General features: G+C 46.8%; 1 protein-coding gene across 1 annotated transcript in view; it reads left to right on the top strand.

Moving 5' to 3' along the window:
- Positions 1-26,355, top strand: part of vipr2 (vasoactive intestinal peptide receptor 2) — a 298,909-nt gene that overhangs the window by 242,657 nt on the left and 29,897 nt on the right. Inside the window, exon 9 of the mRNA XM_085987570.1 lies at positions 10,135-10,204. Within this exon, the coding sequence (XP_085843696.1) occupies positions 10,135-10,204 (70 nt within the window). The remainder of the gene's footprint in view (positions 1-10,134; positions 10,205-26,355) is intronic.

The raw sequence follows: 26,355 nt of genomic DNA, 5'->3' as shown, positions 1-26,355 counted from the left end.
TGACGGCAGACATGTGGCCCTTAGGGCACCCCATCGCAATCCAGGTATTTTTGTCAACCGCAGGGGCTTCCACTCCCTTAACGTTCAGCTGGTGTGTGACCACAAGAAGGAGATTTTGCATGTTTGTGGCAAGTACCCTGGCAGTTGCCATGACTCCTTCATACTGCACCAGTCTAGTGTGCCTCCACTATTCAGGCCGCCAGACCAACTTCACCGATGGCTACTTGGAGACAAGGGCTATCCCCTGAGGACTTGGCTAATGACGCCGTTGAGGAGGCCAGCCAACGAAGCTGAGGAGCGCTACAACTCCAGCCATATTTCCACCAGATCCATAATCGAGCAACCCATCGGCTTGCTGAAGATGCGCTTCAGATGCCTGGATAGATCAGGTGGAGCCCTGCAGTACTCAGCAGCCAGGGTCTCCAGAATCGTCGTGGTTTGCTGTGCACTCCATGGCACAGCGTCGTGGCTTGCAGATTCCTGAGGACCAAGTGGCTCCTCACATATCCTCCTCAGATGATGATGATGATGAGGAGGAGGAGGAGGGCGAAAACGAGCACCCTGCAGAGGGCCATCAACCAGCAGCAGCATTACCCGAGAACATTGCTGCCCGGGATGCAAGGAACGCACTCATCCTGGCCAGATTTGCTTAGCCTACTACTGTAAATCAAACTCTTTTGCCTCGCAGCTTCTTACCTGAGAATCGACAATGGCCAAACCCTGCGGATTCCTAGCTATTTGACCAGCATCCTGACAATTGCAAGTAATCCTAAGCCCTCAATGTGAAAGCCCCATTCGCGAAATGACACACGCCAGAACTGCAACAGTTGCCATCAGAATTTTTACGCACAAGAACCAACTGATGGCATTTTTACAATATACACAACATTTCACCCAAGTGACTACTTGTGCTTTATTTTCCTCTTACGCGTCTTCTAACGTAGTGGTTCCCCTGTGGCTTCAGCAGATGTGGAGGCTCCTTGCTCACTTTCCTGCTGCTCCTGTCTCGACACCTTTGACAGGCGTCCTCTGGGGTGGCGAGCCTGTGAGGGCTCGTCAGCAGTCTGCTGCTCCTGCGGCTGTGCAGGGGTTGAGACGTCTATCTCACTTGGGTGTGGACTCCGGCGGGGCTCTGACCAAGGGCTCTGCAGTGGCATGGAAGTGTGAGCGCTTGGAGAGGAACCCCCGCTTCCTTGAGGCCTGCCACCAACCTCCCTCTCATGGGTCACTGCCTCCTCTGTGCCTGCAAGTGGCTTGAGAGCACCTTGCTGCACATCAGGGGGGCCATGGGGACCTGTATCTGTACTGGCAGTCCTACTCAGAAGGACTTTCATGAAGGTCTGGTTTCTCTGTTCAATAGATGCCCATCGCTCCTCAAGAAATGTCATTCTATTCTGAACACTCACCAGGTTTTCCATACCCTGGTGACTAACCTCCTCCATGGCCGTAGCCCTCCTCTCCTCTACCATAGCCAGCCTTACCATGGAGGCAGCAATCATTTCCGCGTAGGTAGCCATCCTTTCCGTGTTGATGCGTTCATGCGCCACTGACTCCACAAAGGCTCTGCTCATGTTCGCTATGGACTCCTCTATTTGCTCCACATTCGCAGCGACCCTGGAGACAAAACCTGTCAGAGACCCCTGCATCTGTGCATGGAGTTCCATCACCTCTGTTCTTATGGATGGACCCAAAGGCAGAGGGTCGACATGCAGCTGAGCCGAGCTGGCAGAGTCCTGCGCCCTCCGACGAGGACTCTCCACTGCTGTCCCTGTCTCCACAATCTGCTGATGCTCACTTGTGAGCTGTGATACACCAGGTGACAACACTACTCTATGTCCCGAAGGTCCCTCCGATGTGCGAGTGTCTGCGCTGGTGCTGGGTGCGCTTATTTCTGCTGATGCTGCGCCCTCAGAGGTTGCAGATTCCTCTGAGGAGTCTGGAATCTCAGGCTCTTCCTCCTGCACAGCGGGGACAGGGGCTCTCGATGGTCCTGTGGGGGAGTCAAGGAAAAAGTTAGAGATGTGATGCCAAGGTTACATGCACATTGCATTTTGCAGATGATCATAAGTCCATATGATGTAGCTTCAGAATCATTCTCAGCGACTCATGCAATGTCAATGAGAGAGATGGAAAACTATTCTGTCACCAGATGGCGGGGATGCACTTGTCTGTCCTTCCCCAACTTCCACATCTGTATCAGCCCCGACAATCTCCAGGACGGCTTCCTCCCAGGGGGTGAGCTGGGCTAATGAGGGTGGCCCTCCTCCTGTCCTGGCTCGCTCTCTCCTGTTGTGAGCTCTCTTCTCCTGCAATGACGGAGACAAGTGGTGGTTGAGTGAGAATGAAGGAGTGAGTGTAGAGATTGCATAGCATAGATACTTAGAAGGAGACAAAGATGGAGTGAGGTTGCAAGACCAAGGGCCCTCCCTGTGTGTTGCCAGTTGTGTTCAAAGCATCAGAGTGAGAGGGAGTGTGAGGGCTGCATGGTCGAATAGTTAGGTGAATGTGAGCATAGAGAGAGAGGGAATGGCTAAGGGTGCATGGATGTGAGTGTCAAGTGGGATGTGGAGGAAGAGATTGCTAAAGCTGAGTGCTGGTGAGGAAAGGCAATGGGGATCAGATTGAGGGTGATGGAAACTTCATACTTACTTTTCCAGTGCGATGAAGGTCATGGAATCTTTTCCTGCACTGCATCCAGGTGAGCCCCAAGGAGTTGACTTCCCCAGCCACCTGTAGCCACACAGCCTTGGTCTGACTGGGAGGCCTCTTCCTCCCTGAAGAAGGGAACAGGACCTTCCTGTGGGCCCTAGCCCCATCCAACAATGCCTGCAGTGATGCCTCATCAAATTCAGGTGCAGCTCTTGCCCTCCCGCTGGCCATTGTTCCTGCAGGCTCCTGTGCCATCATAAGGGGAAAGCTTGGAAGTCTGCAGAGGAAGCAAGGCTTGCTGTGGACCTTAAATGCAGCAGCAATGATGACGTCATCGGAGGGGACTTGCAGTCATGAAAAACCCATTTGCAAAGGCTTCCCACACGTTGGAAATCAATTGGCCAATTGAGTTAAAATTGCATCAATCTCACACATCCATTTAGATTCGTGTGGGAATCACGAAATTCGGGGAACCCGACAATTGCCCGCACCCGAGTTAAAATCGACCCCATTGACTTCCGTTCCCCCAACAAACTTCGTTCCCTAGCCGCTGACTCCATCACTCTCCCTGACCACTGTCTGAGGCTGAACCAAACCGTTCTCAACCTTGGTGTCCTAGTTGACCCTGCAATGAGCTTCAACCACATATTCCCTCCATCACCAAGACCGCCTACTTCCAACTCCGTAACATCACTCGTCTCCACCTCTGCCTCAGCTCATCTACTGCTGAAACCCTCATCCATGCCTTTGTTACCTCTAAACTTGACTATTCCGATGCTCTACTGACCAGCCGCAATTTTGAAATTCTCATCCTTGTTTTCAAATCCCTCCGTGGCCTTGCCCTTCCCTATCTCTGTAATCTCCTCCAGCCCTACGACACTCCGAAATACTTGCGCTCCTCCAATTCTGGCCACTTGAGCAGCCCTGATTTTAATCACTCCACCGTTGCCGGCCGTGCCTTCAGCTGCCGAGGTCCTAAGCTCTGGAATTCCCTGCCTAAACCTCTCCGGCCCTCTACCTCTCTTTCCTCCTTTAAGACGCTCCTTAAAACCTACCTCTTCTGCCCTAATGGGCCAGAAATTAGGTTCGGGGGCTTGCCGCGCATGCAAGCCCCCGATGTGCACTTACCCGGTGCGCTGACATTTCAGTCCTGGCCCGCATTGCATTTCCTGTCACTGGCCCGCTTCAGGTCCTGCCGCGCTGTGCGTGCGTGACCCAGCGGCGTACTTAGTGCGATGAGCCGGCTGGGATCACGTGAGCACTGGGCAACCAATGGGAGGTTGCAAAAGTTCATTCATGAGTTTGATAGTAAGAACTGTCAAACTCATGAAAACTCCTGGCCCCAAAACACTACTTAAACTTGAAAGAAAATTTTAAAAAACATCGCACTACTTAAATAAACTATAAATAACTGTAAAAAAAACTATTTTAAACAATAATTTTAAATTTTGAAAAAAATTATTATATAAAAAATCAGGGCTAAAAATACACTCACCCTACTGTAAAGTCTTCAAAAAAAATGAACCTGTGGAAAAAAAATTCTAATTTTACTTAATAGACCACTTACCTGTTAAAAGTAAGTACTTACGGCTGCTTTTTCCACGCGTAAAAACCGGAGTCTTTTCCCCACGGACAACTCTAATAAAAAAAGGGAAGTTCAGCGCGCACGCGCTGCCTGATACGTCATACGTGTTCCACCTCTTAACCCCTTGGGTCAGAGGAGAGGAAATGCTGGTTTTCCCCGCATGCGCTGTGCATGCTGAAAACCGGCAATTCCTCCGGGCCCACGCGTGAGTACCCCGTCCGTACTCACGCGTTGGGACAGGAATTACTGGCCCATTATCTTCTTTTGTGGCCCGGTGTCAAATTTCATTTGCTTGCGCTCCTGTGAAGCACCTTGGGATTTTTTACTACGTTAAAAGTGCTCTATAAATACAAGTTGTTGTTGGGGCCAGTAGCTAATGAGGTCAAATCTGCACTGGCAAGGCTCAGGATGGGTTAAAGCTGTTTACACTTGTGCATTCCTTTTGACTTTATCACTGCAGGAAGTCATTCAAAGCAGCCCCATTTTGATTAACTCAGAAGAACAACTTTCCTTTTAGCTTAAAAAACAAAACAGAAAATGCTGGAAACATTCAGGTGGGGCAGCATCTGTGGAGACAGCAGACAAGTTAACATTTCGGGTGTGGGAATCTGAAGATATTACCGACGAGCAGTATGTAAAAAAGGGAACAGATCAAGGCGGAGGGGAAGAAACCCCATAAACATCAAATACAGGAAAAGAAATAGAATGCCCTGTAAAATACTTAAGTGGAAGACAGCAAATGGTTAAATAGCAGGAATGATTAGCATAAGACCATAGGAGGCATAATGAGAGAAATTATAGAAATGAAAGACGTATATGATACACACATATATAGGCCCCGATCTGAACTCCAGGTGGACTCCCCGCTCAGGCCTGAGTTAAAATTACAGTTGTGTCTCAATTATGTCATTGGGCTGCAACGTGCATATGTAAAGAAGGACCCAGTTGGCTTTGGGCACGGGTCCTTGCTGCAGCATTCGGACAGGTAAGAGCCAGGGCAATTTTAACTGCCCATCCGCCAGGTTTCTGCTGAGTGAGTAGAGTTAAAGTGTGCACATAGCTAAAGGTGTGGGGGGCAGCAATACAGGAACAGAAGTAAACATAGAAGATAGGAGCAGGAGTAGGCCATTCGGCCCCTCGAGCCTGCTCCACCATTCAATGAGATCATGGCTGATCATCCAAACTCAGTACCCTGTCCCTGCCTTCTCCCCATATCCCTTGATCCCTTTAGCCTTAAGAAATATATCTAACTCCTTCTTGAATATATTTAATGAATTGGCCTCAATTGCCTTCTGTGGTAGAGAATTCCACAGGTTCACCACTCTCTGAGTGAAGAAATTCCTCCTCATCTCTGTCCTAAATGGCTTACCCCTTATCTTTAGTAGGCCATTCAGCCCCTTGAGCCTGTTCCACCATTCAGAGAGACCTTGGCTGATCTGTACCTCAATTCCATTTACCTGCCTTTGCTTCATACTCTTACCCAACAAATATCTATTGATCTCAGTCTTGAAAATTGATCCAGGATCCAACCCTTTTGGAGAAGCAGATTCCAGATTTCCACTACACTTTGTGTGAAAAAGTGCTTCCTGATTTCTGCTTCTGGATTCCCCTACCATAAGAACATAAGAATTAGGAGCAGGAGTAGGCCATACGGCCCCTCGAGAATGCTCTGCCATTCAATAAGATCATGGCTGATCATCGACCTCAACTCCACTTTCCCAGACGATTCCTCTAGAGTCCAAAAATCTATTTATCTCAACCTTGAATATACTCAAAGACTCACAACCCTCTGAGTGAAGAAATTCCTCCTCATCTCAGTCTTAAATGGCCTACCCTTTATCCTGAGACTATGCCCCCTAGTTCTAGACACTCCAGCCAGGTGAAACAACCTCTCAGCATCTACCCTGTCAATCCCCTTCAGAAGGAAATAGTTTCTCTGTATCTAGCCTATCAAATCCCTTTATCATTTTAAATATCTCAGTTGGACCACCCTCCACGTCTCCTCATAATGTAACTAGCAGGGTAGATAAAGGGGAAGCAGTAGATGTAGTATATTTGGATTTCCAGAAGGCATTCGATAAGGTGCCACATAAAAGGTTGCTATGCAAGATAAAGGCTCATGGGGTTGGGGTAATATATTAGCATGGATAGAGGATTGGTTAACGGACAGAAAACAGAGAGTAGGGATAAATAGATCATTTTCCGGTTGGCAGGCTGTAACTAGTGGGGTGCTGCAACGATCAGTGCTTGGGCCTCAGCTATTTACAATCTATATTTAATGACTTAGATGAAGGAACCGAGTGCAATGTATCCAAGTTATCTGATGGTACAAAGATGGTGGGGAGTAAGCTGTGAGGAGAACACAAAGAGCCTGCAAAGGGATATAGACAGGTTAAGTGAGTGGGCAATAAGGTGGCAGATGGAGTATAATGTGAGGAAATGTGAGGTTATTCACTTTGGTAGGAAGAATAGAAAAACAGAATATTTTTTAAATGGTGAGAAACTTTTAAATGTTAGTGTTCAGAGAGATTTAGGTGTCCTCGAACAGGAAACACAGAAAGTTAGAATTCAACTACAGCAAGCAATTAGAAAGGCGAATGGCATGTTGGCCTTTATTGCAAGGGGGTTGGAGTACAAGCGTAAGGAAGTCTTACTATAATTGTACAGGGCCTTGGTGAGACCACACTTGGAGTACTGTGCACAGTTTTGGTCTCCTTATCTGAGAAAGAACATACATGTCTTAGAGGCGGTGCAATGAAGGTTCACTAGATTGATCCCTGGGATGAGAGGGCTGTCCTATGAGGAGATATTGAGTAGGTTGGGCCTATACTCTCTGGAGTTTAGAAGAATGAGAGGTGATCTCATTGAATCATATAAGATTCTGAGGGGGATTGACAGGGTAGATGCAGAGAGGATGTTTCCCCTGGCTGGAGTGTCTAGAACTAGGAGGCATAGTCTCAGGATAAGGAATCGGCCATTTAAGACTGAGATGAGGAGGATTTTTTTCACTCAGAGGGTTGTGAATCTTTGTAATTCTCTACCCCAAAGGGCTGTGGATGCTGAGTCATTGAGTATATTCAAGGCTAAGATAGATAGATTTTTAGACTCTAGGGGAATCAAGGGCTATGGGGATCGGGCGGTAAATTGGAGTTGAGGTCGAAGATCAGCTATGATCTTATTGAATGGCGGAGCAGGCCAGGGAGGCCGTACGGCCTACTCCTGCTCCTATTTCTTATGTTCTTATATTATTTTGTAACCCTTTAAGCCCTGGTATCATTCTGGTGAATCTGTGCTGTACTCCCTCCAAGACCAATATAACTTTCCTAAGGTTCGGTGCCCATAACTGAACACAATACTCCAGATGAGTTCTGACCAAGTCTCTGTACAACTGAAGCATCATTTCCTCACGTTTGTATTCCAGCCCCCTTGAGATGAAGACTAACTTTCCATTAGCCTTTTTACATTCATGCACTAGCTTTTAGTGATATGTGTACATGGGCATCCAAATCTTCTGCTCCTCCGCAGCTCCTAGTGTCTCACCACCAAGAAGATATTCCGATTTGTCTTTCTCAGATCCAAAGTGGGTGACCTCACACTTCCCCACGATGAACTCCATCTGCCATAGTTTTGCCCACTTACTTAGTCTGTCCATGTCCCTTTGCAACTTCCTGCTCCCATCCACAAACCTTACTGTGCCTTCTAACTTAGTGTCATCTGCAGGCTTGGATATACTGTACCACTCTTAATTCCTTCAACTTAGTCATTAATGTATATGAGGAAAAGCTGAGGCCCCAATAGGCAAGTAGAAAGGGAAGCATGAAAAACTGGCATAGTGAAGCAGACGCCAGTGATCCAGGTGCCTACTCGAAGAAGGTGTAGACCAGCCTGCCAGCACACTGTTCTGATGGGGGGGTGAGCATGTCCCCATGCACCAACTCGCACCTTTCCCCTTTTCCCAGAGATGCTGGCACACTCATCCCACGTTGCCAGCGTCTCTTTCCAGGGAGAGAATGGGAGATATAGTTACAGCCGGACGTTGTTAAAGCCCATATTAAGATCAAGGGCTGCAAAGTGTCTGGAAGGAAGATAAGGTGCAATTCCTTAAGCTTGTGCTGAGCTTCATTAGAACAGTGTAGAAGGTGTTTTCCAGGTCATTCTATTTCTTTTCCAGTATTTGTTTGTGTTTGTGGAGTTTTTTTCCTTCCCCTTTACCTTCTTCTGTTCCTATTTAAATGCTGTTCATCTGTAATGTTTCCTGGCATAATCTGGGCATGGGAGGTGGCGGGGGGGGGGGGGGGCAGGTAGTGTTGGCAGTTAAAATGGAGCAAGAGACTTTCGCCTCGATCCAGCTGACTGCAATTTTAAGTTGCAGGCGGCAAGGGCACCCGCCTAAGCCAGTCGGGTCTTTGTTTAAATACGTAGATCGGGTTCTGATAACGTCGGCGACACCCGACTGCAATCTGAAGCCCTGGCCTAGGCAGGGAGGCCTTCGTGGCTTCCCTGCCAGGCCAAGTCGGTCGGGAAAAGCAAACAGAGCCAAAAGGGGCCCAGAAAGGTAAGTATATTTAATTTTTACATTGTTTCCTTATGGTCCATTAGGAGCAGAGGTGTTTGCTACTTATTCAAGAGTTGTATCCTACATGCACACAACATACAATAGCAAAATACTGTAGATGCTGGAAATCCGAAATAACAACAGAAAATGCTGGAAAAACTCAGCAGGCCAGGCAACATCCATGGAGAGAAATTAGAGTCGACGTTTCGGGTCTAACCCTTTTTCAAAACTGGAAAGGAAATGAAATAGATCGAAGGCAGGGCTGGGAGAGAACAAAAGAAGTGAAGAGACATTAAGAGGTATTCAAAACGAGACGAGATGGTGATAGGACTAGTGGAGACAAAAGACGGCTCAGATTAGGTGTGAAATGCCTCATCTTCTGATTAGGCACTTTACAGCCTTCCGGACTCAATATCGAGTCCAACAATTTCAGATCATAACCTCGGCCTCTATTACATTTTTACTTATATTTTTTATCCACCCCTTTGTTTTGGATTTTCCCTTCCCCCCCCCCCCCTTTCCTTTTTTTTCTCTCTCCCACATGGCAGCTGTCTCTCATTCTGCCAGAACATTTCACACCAAATCTAGAGCCGTCTTTTGTCTCCACTAGTCCTATCACCACCTGTCTCGTTTTGAATACCTCTTAATGTCTCTTTACTTCTTTTGTTCTCTCCCAGCCCTGCCTTTCGATCTATTTCATTTCCTTTCCAGTTTTGAAAAAGGGTTTGACCCGAAACGTCGACTCTAATTTCTCTCCACGGATGTTGCCTGGCCTGCTGAGTTTTTCCAGCATTTTCTGATGCACACAACATAGTTCCCTTTACAGCTAGTCCCTATATTGGAATGAACTGTGAGTATGGATATTTATCCCACATAAGGCCAACTTGCTCCCCTGCCCCTTCCCTTCTCATCTATCGACCGTGCCATGTTCTCTACCCTATTGATGTGATGATCTTTCTGCTATTTTAACAAAATAAATATGTAATAAAAATCTGAAATACCCTCTTCAGATACTGATAATTGATATAAATATTCTGGTGGCTTGGAACAGCATGCCAGCGTAGACTTTGGGAAATGCTCAGGAAGTTAGCGACGGTTAGTAAGGTGAATGTTCTGCTTCACCCCCTGGGCTGTACCCTGGCGGAGGCGTTAGCGGTGCCGCGCCCAGGCGCTAGTTGCTTTGCGCCCCGTTAGTGCCCTCTTAGGGCACTAACGGGAGGCGCAAATCAACCGAATTTTCCCCCCTAAATGTTACAACATAAATGCTTATCTTGTAAATTCCAACTGTTTTGAGTTTTACAATAGTTCAGCACTGTATAAAATACATGTCCTTCTTTGAATTTAGCTGCTGGGATACTAATGACCACAACATTCCATGGTGGACAATCAGAGGACCAATCTTAGCATCTATCATAGTAAGTGATGAATAAAAGTCTGCACCTCTTCAAACAGGAATATCTTTATCAGATTCCGACCTCAAAGTGTGTGCTTCTGATGGTTCTATGGGCTTGCAAATCAATATGATTACTAATCTTTATATTACTGTGATACAGTCTCCAACTATCTAAAGTATAGTGGCATTATGTGTAATGAAATAAGAATTACTCAAAAATTGTTAGCACCATGCTTCCACCGCCTGGGATTCACAACACAGCGGGTCAGGAACATGCTGGTGTTGGGCATGCATTGCTGATAAGGTACACCAGATCAGAAGGCACGCACTGAGGAATTGAACGCTCAACCCCGTTCCTTGTGCGGTTCGAATTTATCAATTTATATCATCTCCTGAGAGAATGTTCTGCAAAATGTCTTCCTCACTTCCAAAGGTGACCCAGTGAGACTCAACGGTCTAACCTGACACCCTGAATTATTCAGCTCTGTTGGACTGCTTTCCACAGATGGCAATGCCATCGTCACAACCCATGTTCCCCCCAAATTTATTTTTGAGTGCGCGGTCCCTTTAAGGGATTGTACGGCCCATTCAAAATTTTGCGCAGCCACATGGCCACACATCTTAACGGGAACATTGGTTATGACAGAACAAGAGCCATCCGGTTCCATAGGTTACTTGATGAAGAATGTTTATGCTAACCCTTATAATCTACTATGGCACTCCTCCAGTTTGTTTTGAAAGGGATTAACCATAACATTAATTGTTTTTTGCAGACAATCTGTTCCACATATCCAAAACTGCATGGGCTAACAAATCTTGCTATTCTCGCTTAAGGCTTGTTTCTTATATTGGTCTAATTCACAAAAATTAAATAACTTGCTGATTTATAGAACAGATGAGAATGCATGAAATATGACTTTAAGACAATGATCTGTGCCTCTTTTTTTTCTTTCTGAGGTCCTTCTGTGAGTATTTCTGGATAGGAAAAGTGAAAATCATGTATTCAATTTAGAAAGCAAGAGGATTGAAATCAGCCGTGGCTCAGCGGGTATCACTCTCACCTCGGAAATCACAGAAATCCCAGAAACCCCACAGTGCAGATAGAGGCCATTTCGGCCCATCGAGCCTGCACCGACACATATCCCACCTGATCCCCGTAACCCCTACACCAACACATATCCCACCCTATCCCCGTAACCCCACGTATTTAATCCCCTTAACACTAAGGGTCAATTTATCATAGCCAATCAACCTAACCCGCACATCTTTGGACTGTGGGAGGAAATCGGAGCACCCGGAGGAAACCCACGCAAACACGGGGAGAATGTGCAAACTCCACACAGACAGTCGCCCGAGGCCGGATTCGAACCCGGGTCCCTGGCGCTGTGAGGCAACAGTGCTAACCACTATGCCACCGTGCTGCCCGAGTCAGGAAAGTTATGGGTTCAAATCCAATCCCATGAGATTGGAGCACAAAAGGCAGCCTGACACTCCCAGTACAGTGCTGAGGGAGTGCTGCACTGTCAGAGGTAGTGACTTTCGGATGAGACGTTAAACCGAGGCCCCTTCTGCCCTCTCAGGTGGACGTAAAAGATCTCATGGCACTATTTGAAGAGCAGGGAAAATCACCTGATGTCCTGGCCAACATTGGGGATTATTTTGGTGTAAGGGTGAAAACAGGCACTAAATGGGTGCTGTGCAAATAAGACATGCCTGTTTAAGAGTTAGGTTTTAGCCCATAATTATGAGGCTAATTGAATACCATGATTTAAACGTGCCTGGAGGCGCTAAAACAGACACCTGCAGGTTTAGCGCTCAAGCACTGTTTAGAAGCAATTTTCATGGAGCGGTATATGGAGCCTCCAGGCACCCACTTCCATTGAAGGTGTGGAGTGCTCTGGCTGACGCACAACGGAAAGTTTCAGGATGGCTCAGGGACTGAGGGAGAGGGCGCGGCACTGGAGGTCCTGGTGGAGGAGCTCCAGAGGAATGTTCTGTAACCGCAGGGGTGGAAGGAATCCGCCTCTTTAATGAGCTCTAGCTGGCAATTTACTTGTCAATCAGACCTTTAACGATCCTCCGGACGGCCATTCCTAGCGCACACTTCAAACTCCTTTACCAAGATGTTGGCGTGTGCTAAACGCAGGCTGAACCGGCGTTTCAGCTCAAGAACCCTCCTTGACCACCTCGGAGGCTCTTTAGCGCTAAAGTATCCGGGGAAAATCGCCCCTTAGTCTTTATAAATGAACGCAAAGGACAACACCTCTCCACTCTGATGAATGCTAAATGGAATGCCTGATTGTAAATTGGTGTAGTTGTGGAAAGCTGTGGGGTTTTACACCAGAGTAACCACAATGCGGGCAGCTTCTTTGTATGTCAGTAATGTGTAGTAATAGTTGGCCTATCCAGATTCACGTGATTTTCACATTAATGTTCAACATCAGAGAAAACTTTGTAAAAAATTCATATATATGTAAACAAGTCACTTGTTCAGGTAGGATCACTGATCCTGTACTCCCAGCAGGCAGTACTGCTTAGAAGGAAGTGTATCACTGTCTATGAACATCCTCAGTTTACTGATCATAGAATCATAGAGATTTACGGCACAGAAGGAGGCCATTCGGCCCATCGTGTCTGTGCCAGCCAAAAAAGAGCTATCCAGCCTAATCCCACATTCCAGCTCTTGGTTCGTAACCTTGTAGGTTACGGCACTTCAAGTGCATATTTTAAATGTGATGAGGGTTTCTGCCTCTACCACCCTTTCAGGCAATGAGTTCCAGACCCCCACCGCCCTCAACTCCCCTCCAATCCTTCTACCAATTATTTTAAATCTATGCCCCCTGGTTATTGATGTTCTGCTTAGAGGGAGCATGGTTGCAAAATTGGAGCCATAGGGGGCGATTTTCCCACTGGAGGCGAGATGGAGGCGGGTTTCAGTTTGGGTGGGTTTCAAAAATTTGCGATTTTCCCATGATTGGCCACTTGATTTCAGAGGTGTGGGATGCCCTTGCTCAATTAGTGTTTTGGGACTGAAACTCGCCTCTGTTGACAGCACTTTTCCAGTCTGATTTTATGGCTTCTTGCTCCCTTGGCTCACTCCACAGCATTTCTGTGTCTCCTGCACCACCTCCAACATCTTTTGAGAAACCACTATGTCCAATTCCAAGGCAAGGGCCTACCCGAGGCTCTCAGATGAGGCGCTGCAAATGTTGTTTGAGGGGGTGACAGCTAGCAGGGAGGTGCTGTTCCACTCATCTCGGAGGAAGAGGCCTGCCAAAGAAACCAAGGCTGTGTGGGTACAGCTGGCAAAGGATATAACCTCCAGATCTGTGTGCAGATTGGGAGACTGTTTCTGTGTATTGATGAAATGCCATCCCTGTTGGAAAGCATTAAAATGATTTGAAGCCAAAATGTTGGCGTTATGCCATCTGTTCTTTCGCCTTAGGCAGCTCCACATTGCGGGCACCGCCACACTTGCGTTGTCAGGTTGGTGGCCTGAGTGAAAGGAGGCCAGAGACTCAAGTCCATTGTCAATGATGTCCTAGGATGGAGCCAAGGACATGTGCCAACTTGGGCAACCAATGCAAATCTGGCCATGATAAGTTCATCCCTTGCATCCCGGGCAGCCATGTACTCGTGTGCTGCCACTGCCGCTGGTCAATACACCGGTGCCCTGACCTGCTCCTGCTCCTCCTCCTCCAGATCCTCCTCCTCCTCATCTGAGGTCCATGCAGAAAGAAAACGAATGGTTCCCATGCTGCTTGTAGATGCCTCCTTTGGGGAAGCTCTCACTGCAAGCGGGGAAAGGGTCTTCCAAGGAGGTCCCACAGTTGATGGAGTCAAGCTGCAGCACCTCCGACTTCGGAAGACCTTCTAAAATTGCTCAGAGACCGTTTAAAGCCAAGGTCTGGCACCTGCAAGTAATTCTTGCTGCAGTAACCGATGTCTTGATGGACCTGCAGCAGTGAGGAGGTCACCCACGAATCAACCCGCCAGGTTAACCTGACGTGGTTTAGGAGGTGCGTGGAGCACGCTGAAAAGCAGGAAAAATCACGAGGGCCTCTCAAAATAGGCTCAGAGAGGCCCTTAACAAGCATTTAAGGATCTTTAATAGTGCAATGGCCAGCTGGAGGCGGGAGTGTTTCCCGACCTACAAAACCGGCACCGGAAAAATCCCGTGGAGGCGGGTTGGAGGCGGGTTCCGAACCCGACCTGTTCGATTCTGATTTTCCCGCCTTTCCTGCCTCCAAACCCGCCTCCTCCGATGCCAGAAAATCACCCCCATAGTGTTGTAGCCCTATCTCTGACTCTTCCTCCCATCAAGTTCTGCTTCCCTGCTGGGAGCTCAAGACTGATGAATTATTTACAGACAGGAGCCCACTTCAGCAGCTTAGGTGCAGTAATACGTTCATTTTTCTTGTGAGAAGACCGTCGCCAATTCACTTGCAATGAAATTTTTCACAATTGTGAAATAAATCCAGTGATACACTGATTGTGACGCCACACTCGTTCTTCGTGTTTCTAAACTGGGACCGAGGTCTGAGGCTCCCAGAGTTTCTCTTCAGCAGGCCCTGGAATAAACTTGAACATCAGTAAAGTGAGAACGTTCATAGAAAGTGATGCACTTACCAGGCTGTAGCCGTGTAGCTTCTAGGCTTCTTTCGAGTAACTTCCAAGCCCACAACCTGCTTACGTTGCACAAGGTTGTTCATTTGCATTCTAACTCTATTCATTACTGTGTTAAGTGGAATGGTTTACGTTACTATTGCCAAAACAAATCGTTATGAAGCTGCAAAGAAATGGTTATCGGATAGATTGACAGCCAAATGGTTACTGGTAGAAGAAACCTCCAAAGAAGGGAAACAGCTTGCTTTCCCTGAGCGCTTTGCCAAATCAAAGCAAGGCTGCGATTGGTCTGGGCAGCTTAGTTTTACTGATAGAATCTGCTGCGCCTTTATCCCTGGTGGCCATGCTGTGCCCTGCAGCACCCAGTGGAGGCTAAGTATGGCACCAAAGGGAGGGACAGTGGCCAAGAAAGGACCTCGCACCTGCACTGCTTTAGTGCCCCTTTATCTTCAAAGCAGGCTCAGTGATAACAGAAAGAGACAGTCAGACATAGGGGGGTAATTTTAACCACAAAAAAAACAGGTGGGTTGGGGTCGGGTGGAATGTTAAAATCTTAAAAAATCTCAAAGCCAACCCCAAGCCACCTCCAAACCACCCACTTCCCATTTTAATGGAAATAGGACGGGGAGCGGGCAACCAACCCACTCCCAGGAGGCGGATTGGCCATTTAAATATTATAATAAGGCTGCGTGCCTCAGATTTATCCTGTCTTCCACGTTTCACCTAGCAGCTGAAGGGAGGCGAGGACAGCTTTATGGAAAAGGTTAAGTGCCTTTCCAGAACTGCTTGTTGGCCAGGAGGAGTAGGACTGCTTCCTCCCAGCAGATCAAGCTTACTTTCTTACCTGCCATTAGACCACCCCTCCCGCTATCAGAACCCGTCCAAAGAACCCCACCCCCAGGATCCTACTACCCCACCCCACCAGGATCAGACCCCAGGGATAGTGGACCGCCCCCCTCAATATAGAAACATAGAAGATAGGAGCAGCAGTAGGCCATTCGGCCCTTCGAGCCTACTCCACCATTCAATGAGATCATGGCTGATCATCCAAATTCAGTACCCTGTCCCTACCTTCTCCCCATATCCCTTGATCCCTTTAGCCTCAAGAAATATATCCAACTCTTTCTTGAATATATTTAATGAACTGGCCTCCACCGCCCTCTGTGGCAGAGAATTCCACAGGTTCACCACTCTGCATCTAGTCTGTCCAGACCTGACAGCATTTTATAGGTTTCGATGAGATCCCCTCTCAATCTTCTAAACTCCAGTGAGTATAAGCCCAATCGACACAATCTCTCCTCGTACGTCATTCCTGCCATCCAAGGTATCAGCCTGGTGAATCTTCGCTGCACTCCCTCCATGGCAAGAACGTCCTTCCTCAGGTAAGGTGACCAAAACTGCACACAATACTCAAGGTGCGGTCTCACCAAGGCCCTGTACAACTGCAGCAAGACATCCTTGTTCTTGTACTCGAACCCTCTTGCTACGAAGGCCAACATACCATTTGCCTTTTTAACCGCCTGCTGCACCTGCATGCTTACCTTCAGCGACTTGTGCACAATAACACCCAGGTCTCTTTGCACTTCCCCTTCTCCCAATCTATTGCCATTCAAATAATAATCTGCCTTCCTGTTTTTGCCACCAAAGTGGATAACCACACATTTATCCACATTATAGTGCATTTGCCATGTTTCTGCCCAATCACCCAACCTGTCCAAATCGTACTAGAGTTTCACGACATCCTCCTCACAGCTTACCCTCCCACGCAGCTTTGTGTTGTCTGCAAATTTGGAGATATTACATCCAATTCCCTCGCCCAGATCATTAATATATATTGTGAACAGCTGGGGTCCTAGGACCGATCCTTGCGGTACCCCACTAGTCACTGCCTGCCACTCGGAAAACGACCCGTTTATTCCAACTCTTTGCTTTCTGTCTGCCAACCAGTTCTCTATCCAAGTCAATACCTTGCCCCCAATCCCATGTGCCTTAATTTTGCACGCTAATCTCTTATGTGGGACCTTATCAAAAGCCTTCTGAAAGTCCAAATACACCACATCCACTGGTTCTCCCATATCTATTTTACCAGTTACATCCTCAAAAAATTCCAGTAGATTAGTCAAGCATGATTTACCTTTTGTAAATCCATGTTGACTTTGTCCGATCCTGTCACTGCTTTCCAAGTGCTCTGCTATTACACCTTTTATAATAGACTCTAGCATTTTCCCCACTACCGATGTCAGGCTTACCAGTCTATAATTCCCCACTTTTTCTCTACCACCTTTTTTGAATAGTGGGGTAACATTAGCTACCCTCCAATCCATGGGAACTGTTCCAGAGTCTATCGAGTTCTGGAAGATGACCAGCAATGCATCTACTATCTCTGGGGCCACTTCCTTAAGTACCCTGGGATGTAGACCATCAGGCCCTGGGGATTTATCGGCCTTCAGTCCCATCAATTTTCCTAACACCATTTCCCTACAAACTGTCTGTGTGGAGTTTGCACATTCTCCCCGTGTTTGCGTGGGTTACCTCCGGGTGCTCCGGTTTCCTCCCACAGTCCAAAGATGTGCGGGTTAGGTTGATTGGCTATGATAAATTGACCCTTAGTGTTAGGGGGATTAAATACGTGGGGTTACGTGTTGGTGTAGGGGTTACGGGGATCGGGTGGGATATGTGTCGGTGCAGGCTCGATGGGCCAAAATGGCCTCTATCTGCACTGTGGGGTTTCTGTGATTCTGTGAAATACTGATTTCTTTCAGTTCCTCCCTCTCACTATGTTCCCCGACATCTCTGGGAGGTTATTTGTGTCCTCCTTTGTGAAGACAGAACCAAAGTATGTATTTAGTTGGTCTGCCATTTCCTTGTTTCCCATTATAAATTCCCCTGATTTTGACTGTAAGGGACTTACGCTTGACTTCACCAATCTTTTTCTCTTCACATATCTATAAAAGCTTTTACAGTCAGTTTTTATGTTCTCTGAAAGCTTACTCTCATATTCTATTTTCCCTTTCTTAATTAATTCCGTTGTCCTCCTTTGTTGACTCCTAAACTGCTCCCAATCCTCAGGATTATTGCTTTTTCTAGCCAATTTATATGTCCTCTCCTTAGATCTTTATGCTATCCCTAATTTCCCTTGTTAGCCACGGTTGAGTCACCTTTTTTGTTTTATTTTTATGCCAAACTGGGATGAACAAATTCTGCAGCTCATCCATTCGGTCTTTGAATGTTTGCCATTGCCTATCCACCGTCAACCCTTTGAGTGCCATTCCCCAATCAATCCTACCCAACTCGCTCCTCAGACCATCGTAGTTTCCTTTATTTAAATTGAGGACCCTTGTCTCTGAGTCAACTACTTCATTCTCCATCTTAATGAAGAATTCGATCATATTATGATCGCTTACACCCAAGGGGCCTAGTACAACAAGATTGCTAATTAATCCTTTCTCGTTACATAATACCCAGTCTAAGATGGCCTGATCTCTGGTTGGTTCCTCGACATATTGGTCCAGGAAACCATCCCGTAAACACTCCAGGAATTCCTCCTCCACAGTATTGTTACTAATTTGGTTGGCCCAATCTATATGTAGATTAAAGTCACCCATGATGACTGCTGTGCCCTTATTGCACGCTTCTTTAATTTCCCTTTTAATGCCATCCCCAACCTCCGCCTTACTGTTTAGAGGTCTATATACCACTCCCACTAATGTTTTTTTCCCCTTAATATTTCTCAATTCTACCCATACAGATTCCACATCATCAGAGCTAATATCCTTCATTACAATTGTATTAATCCCTTCTTTAACCAGTAATGCTACCCCACCTCCCTTTCCTTTTTGCCTATCTTTCCTGAATATCGAATACCCCTGGATGTTGAGTTCCCAGTCTTGGCCATCCTTGAGCCATGTTTCCGTAATCCCAACCAAATCATATTTGTTTACCTCTATTTGCGCAGCCAATTCATCCACCTTATTACAAATACTCCTCGCATTAAGACACTTCAGGCTTGTTTTTTTAACGCTCTTAGACCTATTAGAATTATTATTTACTGTGGCCACGTTTGATTTAAACCGTTGATTTCTCTGACTGCCACTTTTGTTTTTCTCCTTCCTATCTTTTGCTTTTATCCCTGTTTTCCTTTCCTCTGTCTCCCTGCTCAGGTTCCCAACCCCCTGCCATTTTAGTTTAAACCCCCCCGAACAGTGCTAGCAAACCTCCCCGCAAGGATATTTGTCCCGCTCTGGTTCAGGTGCAACCCGTCCGACTTGTACAAGTCCCACCTTCCCCAGAAGCAGGCCCAGTGATCCAGGAAACTAAAGCCCTCCCTCCTGCACCAACTCATTTGCCACGCATTCATCTGCTCTATCCTCCTATTCCTATACTCACTAGCACGTGGCACCTGGAGTAATCCAGAGATTACAACCTTTGAGGTCCTACTCTTTAATCTGCTACCTAGCTCCCTAAATTCTTGCTGCAGGACCTCATCCCTCTTCCTACCTATGTCATTGGTCCCAATGTGAACCACGGCCTCTGCCTGTTCACCCTCCCCCTTCAGAATGCCCTGCAGCCGTTCAGTGACCCCCCATCCAGCACGCTAACACTAATGCTGCTGCAGGCTCCCTACCTGCTCCTGCGGCTGTGACCTCCTCCGGAGCGTTCCTTACCCAACCGGGAGCCGAGCCAGTCAACCAGGCTGGCTCCCGGGCAGAGAACCTGCTCGAAAAAAAAGACTTAAAACTTCACAGCGTGCAGGGTCCTGAACAATTCATCCCCCCCGCCGCCCCTACCCCACTCACAGAAACTGCCCCAGTAAATATCAGGACCGTACAGGCCGGAGGAGGGAGGGGGGCTGAGGGCGTGCTGATGTTGGTGAAATACAGGGGAGTTTTAAAAGTCTTTTTACTTTGACAAGCAGCGCACGCCCCAGAAATGATGGGCTGGAATTTGCTGTCAGCGGCGAAGCAAAGGCGCTCGCTGCTGGCCCTGAAGTAAGCTTCGCACAAAGATCCCGCAATCTCTGTGTCGAGAATTTCGGGTTTTCCGACGCGTAATTGTGACATCAACAAGCTTTCTTAAGCAGCCAATCAAAACGCAGAAATCTCACACACAGCGAACCAGGAAGTGGGTAAGCTCTAAATATTCTAACTTTTAAAAAATGTTAGAGAGAGCAAAACAAAGATTGGGACTCTCACATGGGGAAATGGCAAACCTGAAATAAAGATGAATAAACTTTTAAAAAAAGTTTATATATTTGTTAAAGTTTCTTAAAAATTTTACTTTATACGGTTTGCACCTGGGCAGGACCGGGGCCGATGTCCTAGGGGGAGTGTTTGCTCGTGCTCTGGGGGAGGGTTTAAACTTAAATGGCAGGGGGTTGGGGACCTGAGCAGGGAGACAGTGGAAAGGGAAACAAGGATAGAAGCAAAAGACAGGAAGGAGAAAAACAAAGGTGGCAGTCAGAGAAATCAAGGCCTAGAAATTCAGTGGGCTGCGCCACCTGTTGACACCCAAAGAGGGCACATAATAACATAAGAACATAAGAAGTAGGAGCAAGAGTAGGCCATACGGCCCCTCGGGCCTGCTCCGCCATTCAATAGGATCATGGCTGATCCGAACTTAGACTCACGTCCACTTCCCTGCCCTCTCCCCGTAACCCCTTATTCCCTTATCAGCAAGGAAACTGTCTATCTCCGTTTTAAATTTATTTAATGTCGCAGCTTCCACAGCTCTCTGGGGTAGCAAATTCCATAGATTTACTACCCTCTGAGTGAAGAAGTTTCTCCTCATCTCAGTTTTGAAAGGGCAGCCCCTTATTTTAAGATTATGCCCCCTAGTTCTAGTCTCACCCATCAGTGGAAACATCCTCACCGCATCCACCCGATCAAGCCCCCTCACAATCTTATGTTTCGATAAGATCGCCTCTCATTCTTCTGAATTCCAATGAGTGGAGGCCCAACCTACTCAACCTTTCCTCATAAGTCAACCCCCTCAGCTCCGGAATCAACCGAGTGAACCTTCTCTGAACTGCCTCGAGAGCAAGTATATCTTTTCTTAAATATGGAAACCAAAACTGTACGCAGTATTCCAGGCGTGGCCTCACCAATACCCTGTATAACTGCAGCAAGACTTCCCTGCTTTTATACTCCATCTCCCTCGCAATAAAAGCCAAGATTCCATTGGCCTTCCTGATCACCTGCTGTGCCTGCATACTAACCTTCTGTGTTTAAAACATAACATAAGAAGTAGGAGCAGGAGTAGGCCATACGGCCCCTCGGGCCTGCTCCGCCATTCAATAGGATCATGGCTGATCCGAACTTAGACTCACGTCCACTTCCCTGCCCACTCCCCTAACCCCTAATTCCCTTATCAGCTAGGAAACTGTCTATCTCCGTTTTAAATTTATTTAATGTCGCAGCTTCCACAGCTCTCTGAGGTAGCAAATTCCATAGATTTACTACCCTCTGAGTGAAGAATTTTCTCCTGATCTCAGTTTTGAAAGGGCAGCCCCTTATTCTAAGATTATGCCCCCTAGTTCTAGTCTCACCCATCAGTGGAATCATCCTCGCCGCATCCACCCGATCAAGCCCCCTCACAATCTTATATGTTTTGATAAGATCGCCTCTCATTCTTCTGAATTCCAATGAGTAGAGGCCCAACCTACTCAATCTTTCCTCATAAGTCAATCCCCTCATCTCCAGAATCAACCGAGTGAACCTTCTCTGAACTGCCTCGAGAGCAAGTATATATTTTCTTAAATATGGAAACCAAAACTGTACGCAGTATTCCAGGCGTGTGGTGTATGTGCCTTTAAGAGCAATTATGGTGTATGTGCCTTTAAGAGCCCCAGGTGTGCGTAATGCCGGTAATTGCCACTTGGGCTATATAAGCCTGTGTATTGTGTATATCCTTTAGAAACCCCCCCCCAGACTTGCTTAGTAAATACCTATGAACCAACTCCTGTCTTCAGTGTCTTTATCTACACACGGACACTACAGTGGCGACGAAGTGGAAACGGACTTACCTGCAATTCGGCAGCACCTCAAGGACATCGATTCCTCCAGCGTCCAGAACACTCAAGGAAGTAAGAGAAACTGTGGTTTCACCAGCTGGCCAAGCTGGTGACAGGTACTGCGCTAATCCTTCCTGGGTGTCAGGCTGGAGCTCCAGCGGCGGGCTCTACAGCTGAGACAGGCAGCGAAATCGGAGGCAAGCAATAACGGACTGGGAGGGTGCACTCGAGAGACGGCCGGCGCGGCAAGCAGGTCAGCGTTTAGACCTCCGTCGGGAACGAGTCTCCAACAGTGAATAAACGGAAACCACAGTAAAACAGCGTTGTTATCGGTAGCAGCGGCGGGAAAGCGCGGGAAGCGCCATATCGTTGCTACAGAGAGAAAAAAAAAAGCGCAGGAAGCACCATATCTTTTCTGAAATGCCTAAATCTGGTAATATTGAGGCTTTTGATGGCGAAATAGAAAATTGGACCACATACGTGGAAAGAGTAGAGGTTTATTGCACTGCAAATGGAATAACAGATGAAAAAAAAGCTTCAGTACTTCTGAACTTAATGGGCGCGAAGACATACGGGCTGTTACGAAATTTAATCACTCCAGCCAAACCAAAGGACAAGACTTTTAAAGAAATTGTTGATACCCTGCAGGAGCATTTAAACCCAACACCGCTGCTGATAGCGGAACGATTCAAGTTCTTCAAGAGAAATCAACACAAGAATGAAAGTAACGCTGATTACCTAAACGAATTAAGAAAGCTATCAAAGTACTGCCAATTCGGAGCAGGACTATCGGATTATCTTCGAGACAAATTTGTTTGCGGTCTCTTAAGTGAAGGAACACAAAAAAGACTGCTTTCTGAAAAAGATTTAACATTGGACAAAGCTTTCAGTATGGCTGTATCATACGAAGCAGCAGCAAAAGGAGCTGCAGAGATACAACAAGAGACCCAGGACTTCGGCACCCATAAAATGACACAGGAGTTCGGAAGATGTTATCGCTGCGGCAGATCCACCCATAACCAGAGGGACTGCTGGTTCAAGGGCAAAGCATGCAGGCAATGTGGTAAGATTGGACACATTGCACGGGTATGCCAATCTGGACAAAATAAATCCACTGACAGAAAACAAAAAATCAATAAAGAAAAGTACAGGAAGGTACAAATGATGACGGACAATAGCTCCGAAGACCAGAATAGCGATAGCGACTCCGGAAACAAGAGACTAAGCTGTCTCAAATTACATAATGTACTTGCCAAAGAGGATTACCAAACCATTTGGGTTACCCTCACGATAGCAGGGTCCCCAGTTAAAATGGAGCTAGATACAGGATCAGCTCTAACCGTAATAAATCGACGAGATTACGAGAGGCTATTTTCGCATATACCTCTAAAAGACACATCCATTATCTTAAAAACATATACGGGGCAGAAAGTCTACCCCAAAGGAAAAATAAGGGTGCCTCTGGTATACAACGGCAAAGAAATACAAAAGTTGTATTTATACATTCTACAAGATGGTGGTCCACCGTTGTTGGGACGTGAATGGATAAGGAAGATATGTTTAGACTGGCACTCCATTCAGGCATTGACGGTGACCAGTAAGGAAAAAAACAATGATGACATCATACCTGAACGATTAAAAGACATCTTGGCCAACGCCAAAGAAGTGTTTCAAGAGAAGCTAGGAACCTTGAAAGGCATCACCGCCTCAATAAAAGTGGAAGATACAGCAATTCCAAAATTTTTTAAGGCAAGACCGGTGCCATACGCAATACGTCCGGCAGTCGAGGCAGAGCTGAAGAATTTGGAAAAGGCAGGCGTATTATCCAAAATAGATTGGAGCGAATGGGCAACACCCATCGTTCCAGTCATGAAAAAAACATTGAAAAATAACTCTGAGGAACAGAAAAAAATTCGCATCTGTGGGGACTTTAAGGTGACTGTAAACCCGGTCCTTCACACGGTACAGTATCCTCTTCCGAGGATAGAAGATATTTTCGCCTCACTATCCGGAGGGAAACGTTTCACAAAAATTGACTTGGCACAGGCATATCTACAGATGGAGGTTGAGGAGACCTCTAAAAAGTATCTCACAATAAACACACACAAAGGCCTGTACCAGTACAATCGACTGGTTTTTGGAATAGCATCAGCTCCAGCTATCTGGCAAAGAGCTATGGAGCAAGTCCTGCAAGGGATTCCGGGGACTCAATGCTACCTAGACGACATCCTTATAACAGGAGAAAACGACAACGAGCACCTTGCCAATTTGGAGCAGGTGCTCACTAGGCTGAAAGAACGGGGCCTACGAGCAAATCGCCCCAAGTGCGAATTTTTCCAAAATCAGATATCATATTGTGGCCACATAATTAATAAGGAAGGGTTGCATAAGTCACCTGAAAAAATTGAAGCAGTTATAAAAGCCCCAGCACCTGAAAATGTTTCACAATTAAGGTCATTCCTGGGATTAATAAATTACTATCATAAATTTTTACCGAACTTATCAACTATTCTACACCCTCTTAATGATCTTCTACAGACAGGAGTGATTTGGAAATGGAACGAAGACTGTAAACGTGCCTTCCATAAATGTAAAGACTTAATCACATCCGAGAAAATTTTGGCTCATTACAACCCATCACTACCAATCAGACTGGCATGCGATGCATCCCCTTACGGCATAGGAGCGGTATTGTCCCATAGATTCCCTGATGGCTCGGAACGGCCGATAGCTTTTGCGTCACGCTCATTGAACTCAGCTGAGCGTAACTATGCCCAGATAGACAGGGAAGCACTCAGCCTGGTATGGGGAGTGAAGAAATTCAACCATTACCTACACGGACAAAAATTTACCTTGCTGACTGACCATCAACCCCTCATCTCCATATTCAACCCTAAAAAAGGTGTCCCCATTATGACGGCACAAAGACTACAGAGGTGGTCCCTTTTTCTAGGGGCACACCAATACAACATTGAATACAAAGGGTCAAAACAGCATGGGAATGCTGACGGTTTATCACACCTACCGTTGCCAACGATAGAAGAGGCACCTACAGTAGACCCAGTAGAGATATTCCACTCTACCATAGTGGAATGTCTACCGGTGACAAATTCTGCCATTGAAAGGGAGACAAGAAATGACCCTACTCTCTCACGGGTCTACGATTTAACAGTGAAGGGATGGCCAGCACATGGCGAACCACTGTTGCCAGCATTCTCGCAAAGAAGAGAACAGCTGTCAGTGTGCCGAGGAACCTTGATGTGTGGATCCAGAGTGGTGATTCCACCCAAACTCCAGGATAAAGTGCTAAAGGAGCTTCACGAGGGGCATCTGGGTGGAGTGAAAATGAAGAACCTAGCTAGGGCGTTTGTATGGTGGCCAGGTATCGATGGAGACATCGAAGACATGACCAAGAGCTGCCTAGGATGCCAGAAGGTCCAAAATGCTCCGCCACAGGCCCCTCTACATCCATGGGAGTGGCCCTCATCTCCCTGGCAAAGGGTGCACATCGACTTTGCTGGTCCATTTATGGACTCAATGTTCTTAATCGCAGTTGATGCACACTCCAAGTGGCCGGAGGTAATAAAGATGTCCTCCACCACCACGGAAAAAAGCATCACAGTATTAAGGACCATATTTGCCAGGAATGGGCTGCCGGAGCAGATATGTTCTGATAATGGACCGCAATTTGTGTCCGAAGAATTCAGAAAGTTCTTAAAGAACAATGGGGTAAAGCACTACACGTCCGCCCCATACCATCCCGCCACCAATGGATTGGCTGAAAGGTTTGTCCAGACCTTCAAGAAGGCCATCAAGGCCATGGGTAATGAAGACATAAAACTTCAGCACAAGGTGGATAACTTCTTATTTGCATATAGGAATGCAACGCATATGGTTACTAACCAAACTCCCGCCATGATGTTCTACAATAGAAACCTAAGATGCCGGCTGGATTTGGTCAAGCCCAACATCCGAAGGGACGTGGAGAACCGGCAGTTTCAGGGCATGAATGAAAGGCCAACTAGGGCCTTCCAGATAGGCCAACCGGTTTTGGCCCGGGACTACCGTACCGAGAAATGGCAGCCTGGAACTATCTGCACACGATTAGGACCACTGATGTATACCGTGGACATCGGAGACAGCATAATAAGGCGCCATGCTGACCAAATCATCAAGTCATCCGAAAAGGGACAACCTACACCACCACTCTATACATCTAACGATGAAGTAGAGATACCCATATCTACCTCCGATCCGGTGATACTGGAGCCCGATGAACCCGACACTGGCCTTCAAGCCGAATCAGCCTTGCCAGAAGAACCTACTACACCACCAGAAACTACTACACCCCCGAGGCGTTATCCGGACCGAGTCAGGAAGCCTCCTGAGAGACTAACTTAATACAGCAATGTATATTATTTTGCATATAACATGTAATTAATAATTACTTAAAATATGATGTACTAGTTGGCTAGAAGGGGAGGAATTGTGGTGTATGTGCCTTTAAGAGCAATTATGGTGTATGTGCCTTTAAGAGC

Source organism: Somniosus microcephalus, chromosome 5 (genome assembly GCF_052327205.1).
Source record: "Somniosus microcephalus isolate GS21.2 chromosome 5, FLI_Smic_1.0, whole genome shotgun sequence".
Classification (NCBI taxonomy): Eukaryota; Metazoa; Chordata; class Chondrichthyes; order Squaliformes; family Somniosidae; genus Somniosus; species Somniosus microcephalus.
The sequence above is the reverse complement of the archived record's forward strand: the minus strand, read 5'-3'. Positions and strand labels throughout refer to the sequence as shown.